At 37.8% G+C, this 22,490-nt stretch overlaps 1 protein-coding gene across 3 annotated transcripts in view; it reads left to right on the plus strand.

The window, feature by feature from the left end:
* Hnmt (histamine N-methyltransferase) overlaps positions 1-15,243 on the plus strand; it is a 29,088-nt gene extending 13,845 nt beyond the window's left edge. For all 3 annotated transcript variants that reach the window (XM_028868674.2, XM_028868671.2, XM_037204737.1), the window contains 4 exons: positions 5,035-5,142; positions 6,089-6,216; positions 10,530-10,623; positions 14,164-15,243. In XM_028868674.2, the coding sequence (XP_028724507.1) occupies positions 5,035-5,142; positions 6,089-6,216; positions 10,530-10,623; positions 14,164-14,519 (686 nt within the window). In that variant the 3' untranslated portion in view covers positions 14,520-15,243. The remainder of the gene's footprint in view (positions 1-5,034; positions 5,143-6,088; positions 6,217-10,529; positions 10,624-14,163) is intronic.
* Positions 15,244-22,490: the final 7,247 nt, after the last annotated feature.

Raw genomic sequence — 22,490 nt, forward strand, 5'->3', positions numbered from 1 at the left:
CACCAGATCTCATTAGAGATGTTTGTGAGCCATCATATGGTTGCTGGGAATTGAACTCAGGACCCCTGGAAGAGCGACCAGTGTTCTTAACCTCAGAGCCATCTCTCCAGCCCCTGCTTTACCTAATTTATTGACTCAAATATTACTCTAATCCAGAAAAACCCTTAAAGATATGTCTACAATACTGTTTAACTAAATTTCTGGGCACTTCATGCCCTGGAAGAGTTGGTATATAAAATTAGCAATCAATGTTAATTTTTAAAAATAATGAACTTAAGTAAAAAAAATAATATAAACATTTGCAGAAATGTTCTAATTTATAGGTAAGGGAGGGGTGTGGAATTGTAATGGTAGCAACCTGAAGTTACCACTGGTTCTAATTAAATCTTTGTAAGCATAGTGATTTCAAAAGATGTTCTCTATAATACATTGGTTTATGTTGACCCATATTTAGATTTTCCTAACTGTGTAACTTCAACAAAATGAATAACAGAGAAACTCAGTTTAAAGTCATCATAACATGCCCAGACTCCAGAATCACTCATTGACTCTGCTAGTCAGGAAGGAGAAAGGAAAGGGAAGACTAGAAGTTTGATATATTCAAACACAGCCATTTATTATTTCTACATTTTTCACAGGAAAATGTGTAGACTTTTTTGTAATGAAGATATTTAATACCATTTCTTGTTAAGGCTTTGTAAATACAAACAACTTTAGGTGTTTATATGTCTGAAGTCTCCGGGTGTCAAAATTAAGTTGCCTACGCGGCCCCTTCCCCAGTAAGGACTAGTAACATTTGCATGTGAGTGGAAACACTGACTGGGGCCTGCATTGCCTTCCTCCTAGAACATTTCTTTACTCCTGAGTGTGCTGTGAATTTCTCAATTGTTTGATAATTCAAGTCTGTTTGATATTCTGCTCTCTATGAGCCATCTCTCTAGCCCAAGAGTCTAGGTTTGGAAAGTATCCCCTTACGATAAACCAATTGTCTTTGTTGTCATGTTCCTTTGTTCTCAGAGTCTCAGTTGTTTTCTTTCTTTATCTTGGTTGTTTTGGCCCAGGGTCTGCCAGTCTTCTTCATCTTCTCAAAGAAGCAGCTCTTAAATTCATGGCTTCTTTGTATTGCTGTTTTGTTTCTTTCTATTTCATTAATTTCTGCCCTGCTTTTTTATTACTTCTTCCCATCTACTGGGTTTGGATTTGGTTCTTGTCTTTCCAAACTCTTGATTTGCATCAATCAGTCATATATCTGTGTTCTTTCTGATTCTTTAGTGTATGTGTTTAGAGCTATATGTTTTCTTCTTAAGGCTGCATTTAATATGTCCCATAAATTTTGTTGTGTTGTGCTTTCACTTCATTTATTACCAGGAATTTTTGTTTCCTTCTTGATTTTTACTTGACCCTTTCATCATTCAGTAGTATATTATTTAATCTTCATGAATTTTGTAATTTCTAGAAATTCTTTTGCTGTTGATTTCAAGCCTTACTGTACTGAGGTGAGACAGGAGACACAGAATTACTTCAGTTTCACTGTATTTGTTGAGACTTGTTTTATGTTCTAGAATGTAGTCTATTTTAGTTCCAGAGCTGCTACATGAAAATATTCTCTGACATTTGGATGGAATAGTCAGTCTACTGATATCTGTTAGATTGATTGGATGTAGATGTCATTTAGTTCTGATGTTCCACTGTTTACTTATTCTTCAGATGACCTGTCTATTGTAACAAGTTATCTGTCTTCAAGTCAGTAGTAGCTTCTTATGATATGGGATGAAACAGAGTTTGATGCATATATGATTAGGATTGTAATGTCTCCTTATTTTAATTGTTCCCTTGGTCAAAATAATTATTATTATTATTATTTTTTTTTTTTGGTTTTTCGAGACAGGGTTTCTCTGTGTAGCTTTGCGCCTTTCCTGGAACTCGCTTTGGAGACCAGGCTGGCCTCGAACTCACAGAGATCCGCCTGCCTCTGCCTCCCAAGTGCTGGGATTAAAGGCATGCGCCACCACCACCCGGCAAATAATTATTTTTTTTAATCTCTTCTGGTTAATTTTGTTTGAAGTCTATTTTTGTCAGCTACTAAAATAGTGATGCCTGCTTGTTTCCTGGTTCCATTTCCTTGGAATACATTTTGTTCTATTCTTTCACTTTCTTGTAGACAATAAATAGTTGAATTTTTCTTAATCTGTCCAACTAACCTGTATTTTGTGATTGGGGGATTGAAGTCACTAATATTTAAAGTTATTATCGAAAGTTATGTATTAAATGTTGTTATTTCATTGTACTTCTTTGCTGTTTGTATTAATCCCATTTTGTGTTTCAGTAATTATAGCCTCATTCATGTTTTCTATGGTTTCTTGGCTTTGCTTATTTGTCTCTGCAGCCTAAAGCATCGCTTACACTGGTCTCTGCTGGGCTGGTTTGGTGAACATGAATTCCTTTAGCCTGTTTTTAACACAACATGGAAAGTTTTTCATTTCCCTTCAAATATCATAGCTTCGCTTGATAAAATTCTCTGGTTGGCATCTAAGGCCTTTTAGAACTTTAAGTACAATGCTCCAGGCTCATCTGGCTTTTAGAGTTTCCATTGAAGAGTCAGCTGTTATTCTGATGGGTTTTCCTTTACATGTGACTCCTGACTTTTCTCCATCAGCTTTTGATATCATTTCTTTACATGTTTAGTGCTTTACTGTAATACAACATTGGGAGACTTTTTTCTGTATGTGCGTCTACTTAGTGTTTTGTGTGCTTCCTGCATCTCCATGGCTCTGTCTTTCCTTAATTTAAGGAAGTTTTCCCCGTTTGTGGTGATGAAAATCTGGTCTGTCCCACTGACCTGGCATTCTTTTCATTCTCTGCCTGTAGTGAATACATTTTGACTTTGTATGATGTCCTGAATATTCCTTTCCTGTATTTAAAAAAAATCATCATTTTCTTTTATTAACTGCTTCAATCTGTCTACCTTATCATCCAGTTCTGCTATTTTGTGTTCTACTTGATCCATTCTACAGTAAAGGTTCACCCTTAAGTTTCCTAATTGGATCTTTGAATTTTTCAATTCTGTCTTCATTTCAGCTTGGATTTTCTTCAATATTTCTGCCTTTTTATTGCACTCCACTTTCAAATCCTGTATTGTCTTTGTAATTTCATCCAGCAATTTGTATTTTCTAGAACTTCAATTAAAGTTTATTTCTGTTCTCCTTATGTTCTCCCACGTGTTTGCTTGTGTCTTATCCTTGAATTCTTTAATGATGTTTACATTTGTTCTTTTAAATTTTGTATTCGGAAATTCTTCTAGGTCTTTCCTGTTGGGGAATATTTTTACACAACCATTGGTCTTTAAGGGGGCTGTATTTTATTGATCTTTCCTGTTGTTTGTGTTTTTGTGTGGAACTGGAGCATGAGGATTTATTTCATTGGTTGCAGGTCTGATAGGAGATTTTGACCTGCTTGTTTTGGCTGGAGATACTTGGTTGATTTCAGTTTGGGTGGGAGGAGAGATCAGGTCAGTCCTTCAGCTACTCAGTGTTGATTATTGATTGGAGATCCTGGGGGTGATTCCAGTTAACTAGCAATTAATGTTATATAGGAGCCTTAAGGTAAGATTGCTTGGTCGAAGTCTAGCAAAATCCCCTAGGGTAGTTCTTATCTCACAGAAAGGGGCCAGGGCTCCCTGGAAAAGCATGGAAGAACCTGGCTTCTGGCTGGACGTGGGGCTTGCAGGGCAGTACTCAGGGTTTAAAGAGCAGCTGGACCTGGGTCAGAATCAACAGGATATCATTTGGATATGGATCCTGCCTGGGCCTGGCCAAGAGACCTTACAGAAATAGCTTCTACATTGGCCTTGAGAGGCAGAATAGAGGCGGCAGCAGTGCTACGAAATAAGGGTCCTGGGTTGGCCTCAGCAAGAGGACTCACAGATGCAGTTCCTGCATGAGCTTGAGCATTGGGGGAGGGGGAAGAAACTGAGTCATACCAACAGAGCCCACAGATTGTCTTCCACCTGAGCCTACAATGGTGGCATAGAGTGAGAGTCCTTTCTTTTAGATGTTATTGCTCTGTTCTTGGAACTGGATGGTTTCAGTCAGAACAGGGACAGTGCTAGTTGAACTGAAAAGAGAAAGCAAAGATTTGTTTATTACGAAAACATTTGATAAGCCAGGGAAGGTGAATAAAGAAGTTGTAAAGCATTGTGACTAGAGGTAATAAATAGCCTAGGTGAAGGCTCCATGATAATGCTCATGATGAAACACTGGTTTTTGTGTGTTTGAGTGTTTTGTATGAATGTATGTGTACCGCATGCATGCCTGGTGCCTTTGAGGCCAGAAGAGGGAAAAGGTAAATCTGAAACTGGAGTTACAGATGGTCATGAGCCATCGTGGATATCGACAACCAAATTCTGGTCCTCTGCAATGGCTGCATAGGATCTTAATGGCTGCACCATCTCTCTAGCCCCACAAAACGCTTCAGACTAAGCTACAGGACAAGGGAAGATTTGAACTTCTCTTTTCATTTTGCTGAAAAAGGAGCACATGAAGAGAAATTGCTGAGATATTTTTGTATTCTCTAAATACATCACTTAGCTTTTTACTTTAAATCTTTTTTAAAGTGTTCTTTTGAACTAGATTAGTTATCAGTTCTAAGTTGTGTTTTCCTCATATTTTAATAACTTTGGCTTAAATATGTCTTTCAACTGACAGATATTTAAAATTATACTTGACTACTACAAAACTTATTGATTGCCTCCTATGGTCCGTGACAACTTTGTAACTCAAAGCATAGTAATAGATATATGAATGAAGATTATGTGAATGAAATAATTAATAAATGAATTTTATTCCTACCCCCTCCTCATATCAAATTATTATTTCTAATTTAAATATAGTGTTTGTACGTTGTAGATATTTAGGCACTACAACAGTTGAATGTTAATATTTTTGCAAATCTTTTTAAATATAAGTCAGAAAGTAAATCAGTCCAAGTTGTTCTTAACTACTACATTCAGTATAACCTGCTCTATTTACCTTCTAGGTGAAATTGACCTTCAGATTCTTTCCAAAGTCCAGGCTCAATACCCAGGAATCTGTATCAACAATGAAGTTGTTGAGCCAAGTGCTGAGCAAATTGTCAAGTACAAAGGTGTGTGCTAAATTCTATTTCCAGAGACTTATCTTCTCATTTTGTTTGTGAGTTTCTTTTGTGTGCCTCAAGTAGTTAATAGCACACTGACAACTATGTATTTGGTAAGTTTATTTGGAGAAAAACCTAGTTAATTTTTGGCAGGCAGGAATGAACACCTGAAACTACTAACAGTGAATACTTGAATTCCTTTATTGACTTCATTCATTAATCTGTTTTATATAAATTTCTATTCATAAAATTCTGCAGTTGATTTAATATTTATACTGAGAATATAAGCTATATTTAACTATCTTCTCAAATTTACTTCTTAGTTTTTTCCTTTCTCCTCCAATTTTGTCAAGTACAAAAAAAAATGTCTAGACAAACCTGATTTCCTGAGCCACATAATAAAGAAAACTATATGCCTTTTATTTTTTAAGTCCTTGTATTAGGGTTGTCTAGTAGAACAGAACTGATAGGCCTATTCTATAGCTATTAAAATGGGTGTAGAAGAGTGGCTTAGAGGCTGTGGTCTTGCTAGTCCAACAAGCAAAAGTCTGTGTTGGAATCCCAAAGAAATACTTTATAGTCCTTATAAAGTTATAAAAGTAAAGGAATGCCTCGGCAGCAGGATAGATGTACTACTTGCCAGCCAGAGTGAAGGCAGGCAGGCAAAAAGTGAAAAGCTTTCTTTTTCATATCCATTTACATGGACTGCCACTAGAATGTATGGCCCAGACTTAGGGCATGTCTTCTGACCTCAAATGTTTTAGATTTAGGGCTAATTTTCAAAACCCTCCACAGCTTATTGGGTGTTAGTTGATTCCAGACGTAGTCAAGTTAACAACCAAGATGAGCCATCACGGTCCTATAACATTTATTGCATTAAAATTCTATATGAAAATGGGTTCCATATATAATTAAATTAAAATTGATTATAGGCCATCTTTTCTGGGTATTTTAGAGCTTGTAGCCAAGACATCCAACCTGGAGAACATAAAGTTTGCTTGGCACAAGGAGACATCATCTGAATATCAGAAACGAGTGCTGGAAGAAGAACCTCAAAAGTGGGACTTTATTCACATGATTCAGGTAAGAATAGCCCTATAACATGCTGCCAAAGAGGTGTTTTCCACAAGTTTGTATGAAGAATGTATATTATTTTAATGTTTTAAAATGAAATCTTTTGGTTTCTAGTTTTATAAGTAAATAAGGTGTTGATTAATACAAAAACTCCCTTTGACATATAGAAGGACAGTTGTTTAGACCTGCAGAATGATTATATATTCTAGCGAGTTTCCAATGGCTCTATTGGTTTAGACGGCCAGTATATATGTAAATGTTCCAGACTTTCTCTGAATCTTCTTGGTTTTTCTGTTAGTAGGCATCTTTGATGGTATGTATATAATGGAAGGAATGTGTTTTATAATATTAGATCAACAGTATGTTACTTATATAAGTCAGTCATTTAGGAGGACTTTATTTCTATGATTCAACAGCAATGGACTAATAAGCAAAGATTATTGAGTACATGGCATGAGGTATCAATCCTAGGTATTACTGAACTTTCTGGATAGTAAACAGTATATCAGTATTGGAAGCTGGTTAGTATGTGGCAATGGTTTTATTTTGTGTAGAGCACTTAATTAACAACAAAACAAAACTCTTTCTTCTTGTAGTCCATAATCACAGTTACTTCAAAGGAATACCATGATAAGAAGCCAAAGGAAAAGTTGAGTCTAAAATCAACATATTTAAGCAGCCTGAACCTCTACTTCCTTAGAAAACAAATATTTTATCTGTCAGGAGACATTTAACATGTTCAGAATTGTATGCTTTTTCTCTCTAGATGTGTTTTCCATCCAACTGTTTCCTAGCGTTCCTCTCCTTATTCCTCCTACAACCTGCCTCTGACCAGTCACTCCTAATTGATCACTTTACTTCATACTTGTTAAGGAAAAAGGCCACTGAAAATTAATATTTTACCCTCTGTTATTGCTGTGAAAAGACCATGACCATTGCAACTCTTATAAAGGGAAGTGTTCAAATATATGAGTCTATGGGGACCATTCTTATTCAAACCAACACATTCCACTCCCTGGCCCTCATAGGCTGGTAGCCATATTATAATGCAGAATGTATCCACTTCAACTTCAATAATCCCCATAGTCTGTAGCAGTCCCAATACTGTGTAAAAGTCCAAAGTTCAAAAACCTCTTCTGAGACTTGAAGAAACCTCTTAAATGTAACACCCTGTAAAATCAAAATATAAGAGCAGATCTTCCAACATACAATGGCATAGAATATATATTATGACCCCAAAAAGAAGGAAAGGGGCATAGTGAAGAAATAATGGACCAAAGCAAGATAAAAAACCAGCAGGGAAAACTCCAAACTCTGCCTCTTCATGTCTGATGTCAAAGTACTCTTCAGATCTCCAACTCTGCTCAGCTTTGTTGACTATAACATACTTCTCTCTCTTGGGCTGATTCCATACCCATTTATCAGCTCTACTCAGCAGGAATAGAATGCCTCTGGCATCTCGATCATCAAGGAGTCTTCAAGGCAATCCAGGATTCTTAACCATCACAGCTTCATGCAATGGCCTCTTTGAGCCTCCATGTAGAGACACCCCTGACACATGCCTGCCCTCAGTGGCTTCCCTTAGTCATGGAGAGAGATTCCATAACCTCTTTCTTGTATCCTTGACTCTAAAGCCAAAACCATATGGCCAAAGCTGCCAAGTTTTGCTGCTTACAGGGGCTGGAACATGGCTCCCTTGTATATATATACAGTTTGTGTGTATACACACACACACACACACACACACACACACACACACACACACACACACGATTTCTGTTTTGATGGTTCCCTTCACTGCCTAAGCTTTTATCTAATTCCTTTTCACAAGTTGGAAGCCAAGGTGGGTGAGGTCATGCTCTGAGGTCATCACTCCCTTTATTTATTAGAAGCAGGCTTTTCTTTAAACTTTTTAATCTCCTTGACCACTGGCCTTCCTTATACTTTGAGGTGCTCCTTTTCTCTTAAAACTCTACATTTTGTATTTTTCCTTGCTTAACTTGCTCCTTTTCATTATAGATCTGCCTAGTAGTGGCCATTTATAACCAAGCAACACAATCGATACCAGGTTGTCTTGAAATTGCCTCTGCCAATGCTGTTAATCCAAAACTCTTCAATTTAGCCTTGGACAGATTGTTTTGGATATGTGCAGGAAACAGTCACATTCTTCATCAAAATATCACAAGAATAGAGTCTCTTGGCCACTTCTTCTTCTTCTTCTTCTTCTTCTTCCTCCTCCTCCTCCTCCTCCTCCTCCTCCTCCTCCTCCTCCTCCTCCTCCTCCTCCTCCTCTTCTTCTTCTTCTTCTTCTTCTTCTTCTTCTTCTTCTTCTTCTTCTTCTTCTTCTTCTTCTTCTTCTTCTTCTTCTTCTCCTCTGAAGCCTCTTGAGCTGAACTGTCATAATCTACATTACTCTCCGTACCACTGTCTTCCATGCTTCTGCTAGTTTGGCCCATTAAGCCATGCCAAAGCATTCAGCTGCATTCCTAACCCAAAGTCCCCAAATCCTCATTCTTCCAACAAACAACATGATCAGGCCTGTCACAGCAATACCCCATTCCCTGGTACCTTAGTCAGTGTTCTATTGCTATGAACAGACACCATGACCATCACAACTATAAAGGGAAGCATTTAATTGGGACTAGCTTACAATTTCAGAGGTTTAGTCCATTATCATCATGGAGGGAAGCATGGTGGCATGCAAGCAGACATGGTGGTGGAGGAATAGTTTGACATTTCTACATCTGAATCCTCAGGAAGCAGAAAAAGAGAGACACTTGGACTGGCATGGGATTTTGAAATCTCAAAGCCCACACCCCAGTGACATATTTCCATCAACAAGACCACATCTACTGGAACAAATAGTGTCACTCCCTAAGCATTCAAACACATCAGTCTGTGGGGGCCATTCTTATCTAAACCACTATATCCTCTAAATTACAACCCCAGCACCTATGTACCTTGTACCTGTGTCCCCTTCTTAATGCTTATCAAAAACCATTTTCTCTTCTTATGCCTTCTAACCTACTCTTTTCCTAGTATACAATGCTATGGCCTGAGAGGTTTATATATTTCTCTTAGAACTTCTGCTAGAGTTTTCCTGCCTGGCCCACGGTCAGGACAAATCTCTCTCACCTGCCTGTCCCACAGCCACTCAGACCCAACCAAGTAAACACAGAGACTTATATTGCTTACAAACTGTATGGCTGTGGCAGCCTTCTTGCTAACTGTTCTTATATCTTAAATTAACCCATTTCTATTAATCTATAAGTTGCCATGTGGCTCGTGGCTTACCTGTATCTTAACATGTTGCTTCTCATCATGGCAGCTGGCAGCGTCTGTCTGACTCAGCCTTCCTGTTCCCAGAATTCTCTTCTCTCCTTGTCCCGCCTATACTTCCTGCCTGGCTACTGGCCAATCAGCATTTTATTTATACAGAGCAATATCCACAGCAGAATTATACTATGGAAAATTGAATTCTTGTCCAAGAGAGATAAGTGTGAGATATAAAAAGTATCTGTTGGGTAGATTCTGTAGTGGCTAAAGGATACACATCATTAAGCTTTGTATTAGCTAAAACAGCCTGCACTTGACTAGGAATTGGCTTAGAATTATTAAAACTGAGTTGACAAATCTCTGATACTCTGTGACAAAAAATATAACTTTATATTTCCACTGTCCTAGAGAATCTGTCCATTTAATAGCCTGCCACTTGTGTGTGTGTGTGTGTGTGTGTATGTGTGTGTGTGTGTGTGTGATTTAAAAAAAAAAGAAAAGTATATATGTGAGATTGTGGAGAATCTTGTCAAAAGGCTGGATTTTAAAGTAGTATTCCAGGAAATGGGGTTTGCTTTTATTTTGCTAACACCATTTTCTCTTGTAAGTGCTAAAACTCACAAAATGAGAATAGGCCCAGTTCTTTTCCACTTACAGAACAAAATTTAAACATACAGATGTATATGGTCTATGTTATGTAAAGAGGAAAGTAACTTTAAAGGTATTTTGCTCTAGGCCTGAGGGTGAAGCTCAGTGGTAAAGCGGATGCCTAGCGGATGCAAGGCCCTGGGTTCCACCCCCAGGACTGGGGGGAGAAAGGCAACAAAAGCTGTTTATCTGTGGGTGGGCAGATGGCATATTTGCCCTTCCCCAGTTGTCTTCTTCTAACTCTCCAACATCTTTAACCTTTAAACATTTAAATGTTTTTTCCTGATAATGATTCACTCAATGTGAAAAACCAAAACTTCCACACATGCAAACATACAAACTATGTAGTCCAAAACAACATAGAGAAGCATCTCATTTCTTCTTTCCCTCCCACCTAGATGCTGTATTACGTAAAGGATATTCCAGCTACCCTGAGATTCTTCCATGGTCTCTTAGGTGCCAATGCTAAGATTCTCATTATTCTTGTGTCAGGTAAGCGACTTCAGTCAGCTGGGTTTTAAAACAGCAACTGTGAACATATACATGGATTCATCTGTTTATATAATTATATTTTGTGTTTGTTATGAAGTTCATTTAAAATTAATTTTTAGACCAATAGAAATGTCATTCACAACAGTGCTCAATTTAGACAACCTGGTGGAACCAAAATCATTTTGCTTCCATCTGTTCAGAAAAATGTCCTTACAGGGGTTAGAGAGAAGGCTCATGGTTAAGAGGACTGGAATTTGGTTTCTGGCACCTACTTCAGGCAGCTCACAGTTATCTGTAACTCTAACTTAATGCTTGTTCATATGCACACACGCACACACACAATTGAAAATAAACTATAATAGAGCCTTAAAAAAAGAAAGAAATTCTTTGCCTTGCATCTTCACTGGTTACTTTTCTTTGACTGTGATACAACACTGAACCAAACCACCTTGGGGAGAAAAAGGGTTACTTGGTTCACAGTTTACAGTCCATCATGGATCCATGGAAGTCAAAGCAGGAACCTGGAGGTGGGAATTGCAGCAGGACAATGGGGGAGTGTGCTGGCTGGCATGTTTCTAAGCCCACCTGTCTACCGATGGCACCATCCACGCTGGGCCCTCCTACATTAATTCACAATTTAAAAAAATATGTCCTTCAGACATGCCCACAGGCTCATCTGATGGAGGAAATTCCTCAATTGGGAATCCCTCTTCCAAGGTGTGTCTAGACTTGTGTCAAGTTATTAAAAACCAAGCATCACCATATCTGTTTTGCAGGACAGAAAGTTCAAAGGACAGTCTATTTAACATGAGAACAAACAAGGACATTGATTGTGTTTAACTGTTTTATGTCACTTGAATGTCTTTCCCCCATCTTTGACTTTACTAATAAGGAATACAATTTTAAATATTTTGGATGCTATTAATTTGCATTTTTTGTTTGTTTTTCAAGACAGGGTTTCTCTGTGTAGTTTTGGTGCCTGTCCTGGATCTCGCTCTGTAGACCAAGCTGGCCTCGAACTCACAGAGATCCGCCTGGCTCTGCCTCCCGAGTGCTGGGTTTAAAAGCGTGCACCACTACTGCTTGGCTAAATTTGCATTTCTGAAGCCAGTAGCAACACAGTTCAATATAGTTTTTTTTTTTTTTAAACATACCTATAAAATGATCTATTTGTTTTGCTTTTCAGAGAGGATGCTTAATTAGTTTGTTGCTTCCAGGGTCTTGACACATAGTTTAAAGTTAGAAAATGAAACATTGACATTAAGGTCACTCATAGATTTCACTGTGCAGTGTAGGTTGGATTCACAATTGCCAGTCTTAGGGGCCCCTGCAACCATGCCATACTTCTGCAGTTGTTCCTCGATGGATTTCATGGATTGCCCACTTGTTGCCTGATGGCTTGTTTCTAAATGCACCACAGTCAGTATCACCATCACCAGACAACAGCGCCATGCACTGAAACTGTGTGCCACGGAATTTGTCTTCACATACAAGGAGTCATTTTCAAAATGGCAGATGAGTTTTTGCTTATAATTCTGGGCATTACTTGATGTGAGGGTTTAGAGCCAGGAACTCTTGCATACAACTGACTCCCCAAAGCGGATATTCTGATGTACTATTTTTACTTCTAGTTAGTTGAAATTATTCATTTATGTGGAAAAGGTCTTGTTTTTCCATTTTGAAGGGATTATGTAAAGTGAATCTTTTCTGCTAACCTGTGTCTAAATCAGGACACTTGGTATAAAGTACTTTGTATTATAACAGTAAACTTGGTTTTCAATGTTGTGGGAAACTACCTGTATGATCTGCATCAATAAAACAGAAACACTATTCTGAACAGAAATTTATCCTGAATTGACATACTTCATATTAATAACAGTTTACTAGTGGATCTGACATTTTGAGCAGTTACATATTTGAATTCTAGGTATTTGACAATAAGAATAAAGCATTATATGGTTTAAAATATGGTCTAATTATTCATGTGCATTTTAGAATTGACCAAGCACCTTGATAGACACAGTGGTTTCCTGGCTGCAGCATAAAGAATTACTGTAACCCATAGGTTGTTGGCATCAAAAAATCTGAAAACAAAACAGGCCCAGGAAAGGTGTGAGGACACATGGGGTATGAATCCTAGTGTACTTCCTACATGTATGAACTTTGTTTCCAAGCCTTAGCTAACTTTAGGCTATTTGTCAACACCTGGACCCATGTTACTTGTATTTATCCATACAAAGGATCCAGATGAGCACTGTATGCTTTTATATGGAACCAAAAAGACAGTAAAGACAATGAATGTTTTTTAAAAAGAATTTTGAGTAAGAAACTATTTAGTCAGAGTACTTCAGATGGTAGAAATAATTTCCACTTTTTTATAAGTAGCTCACAAGCTCTTACTACTAGCTGAAGAATAGGATATTGTTGTCTGAAAGAGGTAAGCATTTTTAATCAATATAGTTTTAGAAATGAGAATGAACACCTAAGAGTGTTTAGTTCATTAAACTTTGATTCAGATGTGGTCTTCCTATTATCATTATTATTATCATGGGTGCACAGAAAATGCTCAACACATGTTTGGATTCAACTGAATAGTTGTTTATTTGTTTTTTGTGATACCAGAACTACAAGGTTCTAAAAGTCTACCCAAAAGAGGGGACTCTGATTCATCTAAGAATGACTACATACAGAGCACAGAAACCGTGCATTTGCACATGTTTACACTGAAATCAAAGCCTCGGTGAAATACAAACATAAATTCTCATGGGCATATACTGGATATGGGGATAGTCAGCCAAAACCATGTGGGATAAACAAGTAAAACTATTAGGAAAGAAAGACAGGTTGAAATCAGAATAAAACTGGGTCACTTAGTGGTCAGTGTCCTATAATTGATCTTATATTTTCTTCTGTGTTGCTATGCTTCTGTTATAGAGCAGTTCCATCTCAGTAAATATTCACTTAGTGGTAACTAGCAAAATTTTTTAATCATTAGTATGAAAAATGAAATGAAAAAGAAGAGAAATAAGTACAAAATACTTGAATTTTGTTTTAAATGAGGAGCGTTGTAGACTAAAATATTTCACTGATGTGTTTTCACTTTTCCCCCTTGTTCATTCAACTCCAATTTTCTTGGCTTCCTGGTCAGTTCTTAACTGTACCAGCCTTGCTTTGCTTCATTCAAATCCTTTGTAGCTGTTGTCTCCATCTGGAATAACCTTCCCTGTGATGTCTACATGGTTGCTGTCTGATTTGTGCTCAAATGTCATCATATTAAATGGACTCTGTGATCACCATAGGTAAAACAGTGGTGCTTAAATGTCTTTGATTGTTTTTCATCTACATGTTATATCATGTGATATATATTTAGTTACTTATTTAATTTCCTCCCTGCTTTTGTTATGCTTCTTAAGTTAAGCTCCACAAAGGACATGAATATTATTTTGTTGGCTGATCCATTCTAAATGTTTAGTGTAATGACTGTAAGAAGCTAAATGAAAGAAAAAATAAAGAAAATATGAACTTTGTTCTTTTGCATAGGAACTAGTGGCTGGGACAAGCTATGGAAAAAGTATGGATCCCGCCTACCCAGAGATGACCTCTGCCAATATGTCACATCCTCTGATCTCACTCAGATATTGGACGACCTGGGGATTAAGTATGAGTGTTCTGACCTTTTGTCAACCATGGACATAACAGACTGTTTTATTGATGGTAATGAAAATGGAGAGCTGCTTTGGGATTTTTTGACAGAAACCTGCAACTTTAACAAAACAGCACCACTGGATCTCAAAGCAGAAATTATGAAAGATCTTCAAGAACCTGAATTTAGTGTTAAGAAAGAGGGGAAAATACTTTTTAACAATAATCTGAGTTTTATAGTAGTTGAGGCATAAATATAAATCATAAGAGTGTTCAAAACGAACAATTGTGATTGTTCAGACCACCATTATTTTGAACAATTGTTTATTTACATATTGAATTTACATATCAAACACATTTATGTATTAAAGTTAAAATTAATTTTAGAATAAGGATATAATATTTTCTCTTATAAACAAAATCTACAAATTTCCAAGACATTCTTGAGTTTCCACCAGAATCATGTGGGCTACTTCCAGTTATCGCTTGTCCTTGAAACATAGCATTCAGGCTAAGCACTACCTAACTGGAAACATGGCTTGAATATCATTGGCTTACTGATAATAAACTACTTTCCATTATCTTATTGTACTGGAAATTCTTAGAATAGTAATAAAATATGTGCCATATATATTTTGAATAATAGCAAAATAACATTTATTGATTCTTTCATTATAAAAGGTAAATATATCTCCACTTTTAAAGAAGTGTTTGTCTTCCTATTTTTTCTTATGGTAATTTCTATCATACCTTTTATTAATGTCATCATAAAATTAGAGGCTGGTGGGATGGTTGTTACAGAAGCCCTGGGTTCAGTTTTCAGCATGCGTATCCTACACCTAACAATTGACTATAACACCAGCCCTAGAGAATCTGATGCCATATTCTGGCCTTGCAGGCATCAACACTTCTGTGCACATACCCCTCCCACACACATAATTAAGAATAAAATAAATCTTTAAAAATATTACAAAATTGGCTCTTTGTCATGTGATTTTTCTATGTTATCTAAGCTATAACTATCTTTTCTCTTTTTGATATACTGAAACTACATTTTGTGTGAATCAATTTAGTTCACATTTTCCTTTTCTCAGTTTTAGTTTCTGAAACATTTTAAAGGGTCTTATAAAGTTTAAAATACAAATAGTTTTATATGGTGGTATTTTATTTGTACTGAAATGTGATTTTAATTGTATGTTATTAAATAAAGTTGCCTAAGGGTCAGAGCTATTAGAGCCATAGCAAGAGTGTGGCTGTGGTGGCACTGCATGCCTTTAATCTTAGCACTTGGTTGAAGAGCTAGGTAGATCTCTGTGTGTTCAGGGATACAGCCAGCATTGGAGACACATGCCTTTAAGACCTGGAAGGCTGTACATACAGGCACTGATGAGGCAGTCACGTGTTTGGGTTTACAACCAATGATAAGGCAGAACAGAAAGACTATGTAAAGACATACGCACAGGAAGTAGCTCTCTTTCAGAGAAGTAGGAGTACCGCAGGAGGAAGGGTAAGTTTTTAGCTCTGAGCTCTGACCTCTTGGCTTTCTCTTTTACATTGGTTCTGTGTTTCTTATTTAATAAGACAATTGGTTACATCTACAATTTTATAATAATTTCATAACTTCATTCCAAAGTTAACTTTGGACAGTAGGATTTCAGAGAATTTGGGGAGACTTATTTGATACTCTTGTTTTATTTTAAATAACCCTCTGTTATTCTTATAAGAATAATATATTTTAAGTCAGAAAATAAGTAATAATTCATAAATGTAGTGGTAGTTCCTCTGTCCATGACCTTGGGCTATATGGCCCAAAGGAGACGGTGCTTCATGACCTCTTATAAGGAGTTGGAGAAGGGTCACATGACCCTTCTCCCTGCTCCTGCCTACAAGGTGGATTTGCTCCAGGTCAGATCAGACGACTTCTGCTGTCTATTCTGTTCTGTAATCGTGAGTGTATTTCCTCAATTAATATCTTAATAAATTACGTTATCCATTTAATAGACTCATGTGGATTGATCATAATACTAAATAATTTCTATAATAAGAAAATGGTACTCCCCATCAAAACAGTAAAAGAAAGATCTTAATAGCTCATGGAACTGTGATTTTTACAGTGCAGAAGCCTTGATTCATGGATGGTGTTTTGTTAATTTCATGATAGCATTAATACTTTATGTTTTAGGATAGTCAATTTTGAAGAGTTTGTGCCCCTTCTTAACCATAGCTCATCTCTGTGGCTTACAATCTGTTTACACTACCAAATAAGCTTTGTTTATGATCAGTAAAAACTGTCTTACATTGACATATTTTCTTAGCTTTATCATTTTTTTAAATTATGAAATACAATAAATAAATGATAGTTACTTAGCAGATTCCTGAATAAGACCACTGAATGATTAGAGTCAATCTGTGATTCAAGAATGATTGATGGGGATGGGGCAACTTCAACACAAAGATAGAATTCAAGACTCTAGAGTAATTATGGCCTTTTGTAAAAAAAAAAAAAAAAAAAAAAAAGAATGGACATGCTATTTAATGATGGAAATAGATATACTCACAGATTGTTATTTATAAATCTGGCCTTTTTCTCATCCCTATAGGCCTTTTCTAGAAAATGCAAGGATAAATAAATTCTCATCTACTTTAGTTTAATATAACGGAAATATACAATTTTCGCTTAAGAAAGGTCAGGTTGCCCTGACTGTACCTCCTCCCTTTGGGAGCCCCATTTGCTTGTAAATAAATGGCTTTTCACTCATCTGGTAAGTGTTTTACAACACCAAAAAGGCCCTCCTTCCCTGCTGAGGAAAGGTTCTGATATATAAAAACAATTTGATTCCTCTGGAGGACTGGCCTTTTGATGTTTCACAAGTCAAATGTTATATTTGTAAAGACACCCTGGCCTGCATCAGGTGTGATTTTTTTCCACAGGCACAGCCTGCTTTTGGTCAGCTGGCTAGGGGACTCAATATACTTTAAAAAAATATATACTCTTAATTTGCTTAATAAAGCATGGTGAGGGGCTGGAGAGATGTCTCAGAGGTTAATAGCACTGGCTGCTCTTCCAGAGGACCTGGGTTCAATTCCCAGCAACCACATGGCAACTCACAACTGTCTGTAAAATTCCAGTTCCAGAGGATCAGACTTCCCTCACACAGACATACACACAAACCAAACACCAATGTACATAAAATAAAAATAAAAAAAAATAAAGTATAGTGATTTGTAACTTCCTCACATGGATCATTTCATATAAGCCTTCTTTGTTTTCCTTAAAAAATTTTTTTTTTTTGTCTTATTTTGTAGTTGTAAGACAGACTCTGATTTTGTAGACCAGACTGTCTTTAACTGTGTAAACTAGGCTGGCCTCCACCTCATGGCAAGTCTGCTGAGTGTTGAGATTTACAAGGGTAAGCCACTGTGCCCGGTTTACTAGATACTATTTTAAACAGAAAACCATCTCCACACATGCCTAAAACTCAGTGACAGTGTTACAGTTAGCCCACCAGAAATGACCACTCAAACTTTATGGTCAACTGAAAGTCTTTTTTTCTAATTGGCTGGGGCCACACCCGGGTATTTGGGTGACCTAGGTGTGGCTCTGAGTATCCTGAGCACAGGGTTTTTAAAGGCAAACCCCACATCCTAACACCTCAGTCGGCAGCTACAATGGGTTAGAGGGTTGGACTTTGCAGAAGCAAGCAGTTTAACAGAAGCAGCTAAATTAAGTCATTAGCTGTAGGGGGTTCTTCACAAACAGGCTTAAAACAAATTAACTAGGACATCCTGACCTTGGGCTCCTAGAATAGAGTTGGGAAATTTCCTATAGAGATCAAATTCTAGTTAAACCTGAAATGGCTTCAGCAAGAATACAAAATGAAACAACCTTTGCATTGTGGTGCCCAGTCACAATTGAAGGCCATTTAGTTTCAGAGGATGCAACTATTGACTTCTTCCTGTATTACCTGATATTACAAAAGATATGGGGTAGTCATATATTGACTTTCCAAGTTTGCTTTTATGATTAAGATTAAAAAACAGCACATTAGAGTGCTATTTTGTATGTCGTTATGAATCTCACTGTAGCATGGTACCTTGCGTATGGTAGGTGATAGACACGATGGCTAATGAGTCCTTTTCTTTGGAACCATCTGCCTTATACTTAGTGTGTTTAGTTCAGTGTTGTAAATATGGTCCAAGAAATTAAACAGGTGCTAGAGCAATGGAAAGGCATACTTGAGGCCCTGAGTTTGATCCCCAGCACAAACAAACAAAAAGCAAACCAAAAAAGAAATAAGAAAAATAGAAACATTTTTAAAAGAAATAATACCCTTTGTCCAAATTGAATTGTTTCCCTTAGATTAGTATAGATTTGAACTTACCTAGGACTCTTTATGGCCCTTGCCCTTAGAAGTTATTGCAAAATCCAAAGAGAAAATATACTGTGGTACACAGTATTTTAAGGTCTGATATTTTCTTGAAAAATTTGCAGTCTATAATTGGCTCTTCTCCCAGGAGATAAGAAAAATTAAGTGGTCTCTACATGCATAAAATGAAATGGAAAATTCATAAAGAATTAATGTTCATGGTCTATAAAACTATGTAAAACCTGTGAGAGCCAAAGTTATAGTTTAAGTTGTAATTACTGTGCCTAAGAGTATGAAACATGAAACAAAAATGCCTCTAACCTGTAATCCCCTCTGCCCAAGGACAGATACTTCCTGAAATGCTGGAGGCTGTTGTTCATGGGAGATAACAAACCACATGTTTTCACTCCCCTAAACAAGTTTGTTTGATCCAACAATACCAGATGTTCTTGATCACATGTGGGCAGGAGGTTCACAGGCAGGAAATACACTTGCTCCTAATTGGATCTCATGGGAAATGCTGTGAATTGTGGTTTTGGCCTTTTTTAGTCCCTGCAAACTGAAATGACTCAGGGCCATTTCCCTGGGAACCCAGGTATGATCTGGCCAGAGTAAGTCAACCTGGTCAGTATTTAATAAAGACTTGATTCAAATTTGGTTTTAAATTATGGTAGTGGTCTTCTCCTTGACCAGTGGGATTAACTATCAAAGTGTATATTTAGTGTTTTTCAAATATTTATTTAATAAGAATACTTACTATATTTTGTCATATAAACAATTTTATATATAGTCCTGTCAGTAGAGTGCTTGCCTTGTATAAGTATGAGCTTGATCTTCAGTATCACAAACAAACAAAAATGTAATAAAAATGAAATTATATATGTTTACCTCATCAGAATGGTTTCTAAGAAAAATAAAGACTACTTTTTAAAAACATAATTTTTACATAATTTTTATTGATTCTTTGGAAATTTCACATCATGCACCCCAATCCCACTTATTTCCCAGTCCTGCTGTATCTGTTCTTCACCTTTGTAATGCCCCCCCCCCAAGGAAAACTTAAAAAGAAATAATAAAAAAATAGAAATTAAAAATACAAATAAGAATATTAATTAACAAACAAAATAAACAAACGAAAAGCAAACAATAAAACAATTCTCTCCTCCATTTTTTTTCTCCTATCGCCTCTTCATTCCTCCTAGTGGTATCAGGAGCTGCTGTGTATCATGCATGCAGTAGACCCTTTTGTCCAAACCGCATTCCTTGCAACTGTTCATTGTGTAATGTGCTGTTGGTCAGGTTCAAGGCCCCTGGCTTCTGGTGCACCATCAATACTGAACCTCACCGAAACTCTTCTCAGATATCCTGCTGTTGCCCAGAGTCATGGAGATCCTGTGACTTGGTTCTGCTGGACCAGTCCCTTCACGCTCTTCAGCGGGTCACAGATGGGGAAGATATTGGAGAGTACCAATGCAAAGTCAAAAAAGGCCCTGGATGTGTGCCTGAGTGGTAGCTGAATTGGTCAGTCCAGGTTGCTGGGACCACCCCACTCAGGTGAGGGACAGAGCCCGCTCTCCCATGCCCATGGTGAGGGCGGGGCCAGCTTTCCCTTGTGCAGGAGCTTGCTCTTCCATGTCGGGGCCTTTAGGGTCTGTTAGCCCAGGGCTGGTGAGATTCAGGATCATCTCTCCAGTGAGAGGTGGGCCAGCTCAGCATAGTCTTGTACTTCAATACATAAAGGTTCAACACATAGATCGAATGGGCCCCTGTATTAACATGGGCAACGGACATCAACACAGACACCATCTGCACTAGGACCACAGACTTAGACATGGCCAGCAGCAACAGCTTGGGTCTTGAGGCACCATGACCCCGGGTGGCTACACAGGCCTCTCCGATTGGCATGGGCCCAGTAGCAGCATGGTTCTCCGACTCTCACATGGCCCCAGGAGGCGGCCCAGACCCCAGCAGTCACATGGTTTTCGATGGTAACAGGATCCATGGACCTCAAGACAGATCCTGGCTGCGGTAGTGCCACAGACTCAGACATGGCTCCTGACCACAGCTTGTGCCTGGGATGTCACCATGGCCCCCGGGTGGCAGCACAGGCCACCTCAATATGTATGGCCCTGGCAGCAGCATGACCCTTGGATACAAACATGTCCTCAGGGGTCAGCCCAGACCCTGGCATCGGCACAGATGGTAACCAGAGCCAAAGACTGCTTTTTGATGAATGGATAATGTAGCCCAGTAAGATGGAGCCATGGCAGTTGACTTCTTAGGTTCAAACCCTAGTTGTGTTGATTACCATCTATGTGGTTTGAGATCACATTTATTCTTTATCACCTCATATTTAGTCATATGAAAAATGAAGACACCCATTGTAACTGCCTCAGATAAAACTTCAGAAATTAAAGAAATACACTTATAAAGTGGCAGGCTGACAAGGATTACTCAAAAATAATAACCATAAGTATAGTTAGTTGCTTATAGAAATATAAAATATAGAGAAAACTTAAAGAAATCAAAATTAAGGACAAAAGGTTATTATTTAGAGGAGCCAACTTAGTTTCTAAAATTGGGATTCTCAGCCAGGGCTTTCTCTGTGATCTCAGTTTGTACTTCAGGAAGTCCAACCTGCCACCAGAGAAAAGCCATTAAAGTTCATGGTCCCTGGTGTCCTAAGTGTCTATGCTTTGTGCCATGTGGAGTGGTTCCATCTCATCCCTGCTTAAATGACCGAGGGTTGGTCAGCCATGTTAGGGTTTCTGTTGCTTTGATGAAAGACCATGATCCAAAACAACTTGAATAGGAAGGGTTTATTTCACCTAATACCTTGTAGTCCATCATCCAGGGAGGCAGGAATCTGAAGGCAGAAACTGATGCAGAAGCCTTTGATAACTCTGCTTCCTGTTTTGCTCCTGGTGGCTGGTTCGGCCTAGTTTTCTTGCAGCACCCATAACCACCAGCCCAGGGCTTGTACCACCTATAGTAAGCTAAGTCCTCCCACATCAATCATAAATCAAGAAAATATAATGCAGGCTTGTGTATAGGCTACTCTGGTGAGGACATTGTTTTTAATTGAGGTTGCATCTTACAAAATGACTCTAGTCTGTGTCCACTTTACATAAACTAGCCAGCATATTAGCAGAGAGATGGATGACAATTCACAGGTCATCCGGAAATCAATTAGAGCAGTTCCTCTGAGAAACTATGAAATTGATTTGTTAAATTCTTTGATAAGTAATTTTGTATAATTAATCTGAAACAGTTGGTCATTTATTTACTCGTTCATAAAACAGTAACATATTCTCCAATATTTGCTAAGGGTTTCATGTGTAATTTATTTTAAGCAAGGCAAATATTGTAGTTAAAAATGCTTATAGGCCTGTGAGATGGTCTTGCACTTAAAGATGCTTGCTACTAAATCTGATGACCTGAGCTTATTCTCCAGGATAAAATAGTGGGAGGAGAGACCCAGTTGATACCCACAAGCTGTACTCTGTCCTTGACATGTGTGTGCACCTTTTACACATGCATATAGACATTTTAAAAATGATTAAAAGTAAAATTCCTGCCCTCATGCAATAACTAGCTTCTGTAGTAAACTTGACACAAACCCAAAGTCCTTTGGGAAGCAGAAGCCTCAAGTGATGAAGGGCTTGATCAGATCAGCCGGTGGGCCCGACTCTAGGACATTTTAAAAAATTGCTAAGTGATTTGAGAAGGTGCCACTCACTCTGGTCTTGGGTTGGATAAAAAAGCTGACAGATTCCAGATGTAGACGCAAGCAGATCTTGGTGAGTTCCAGGCCAGCCTGGTTTAAAAGCAAGTTCCAGGCCAGTCAAAGCTGTTGCT

This window comes from Peromyscus leucopus, chromosome 4, assembly GCF_004664715.2.
Source record: "Peromyscus leucopus breed LL Stock chromosome 4, UCI_PerLeu_2.1, whole genome shotgun sequence".
Classification (NCBI taxonomy): domain Eukaryota; kingdom Metazoa; phylum Chordata; class Mammalia; order Rodentia; family Cricetidae; genus Peromyscus; species Peromyscus leucopus.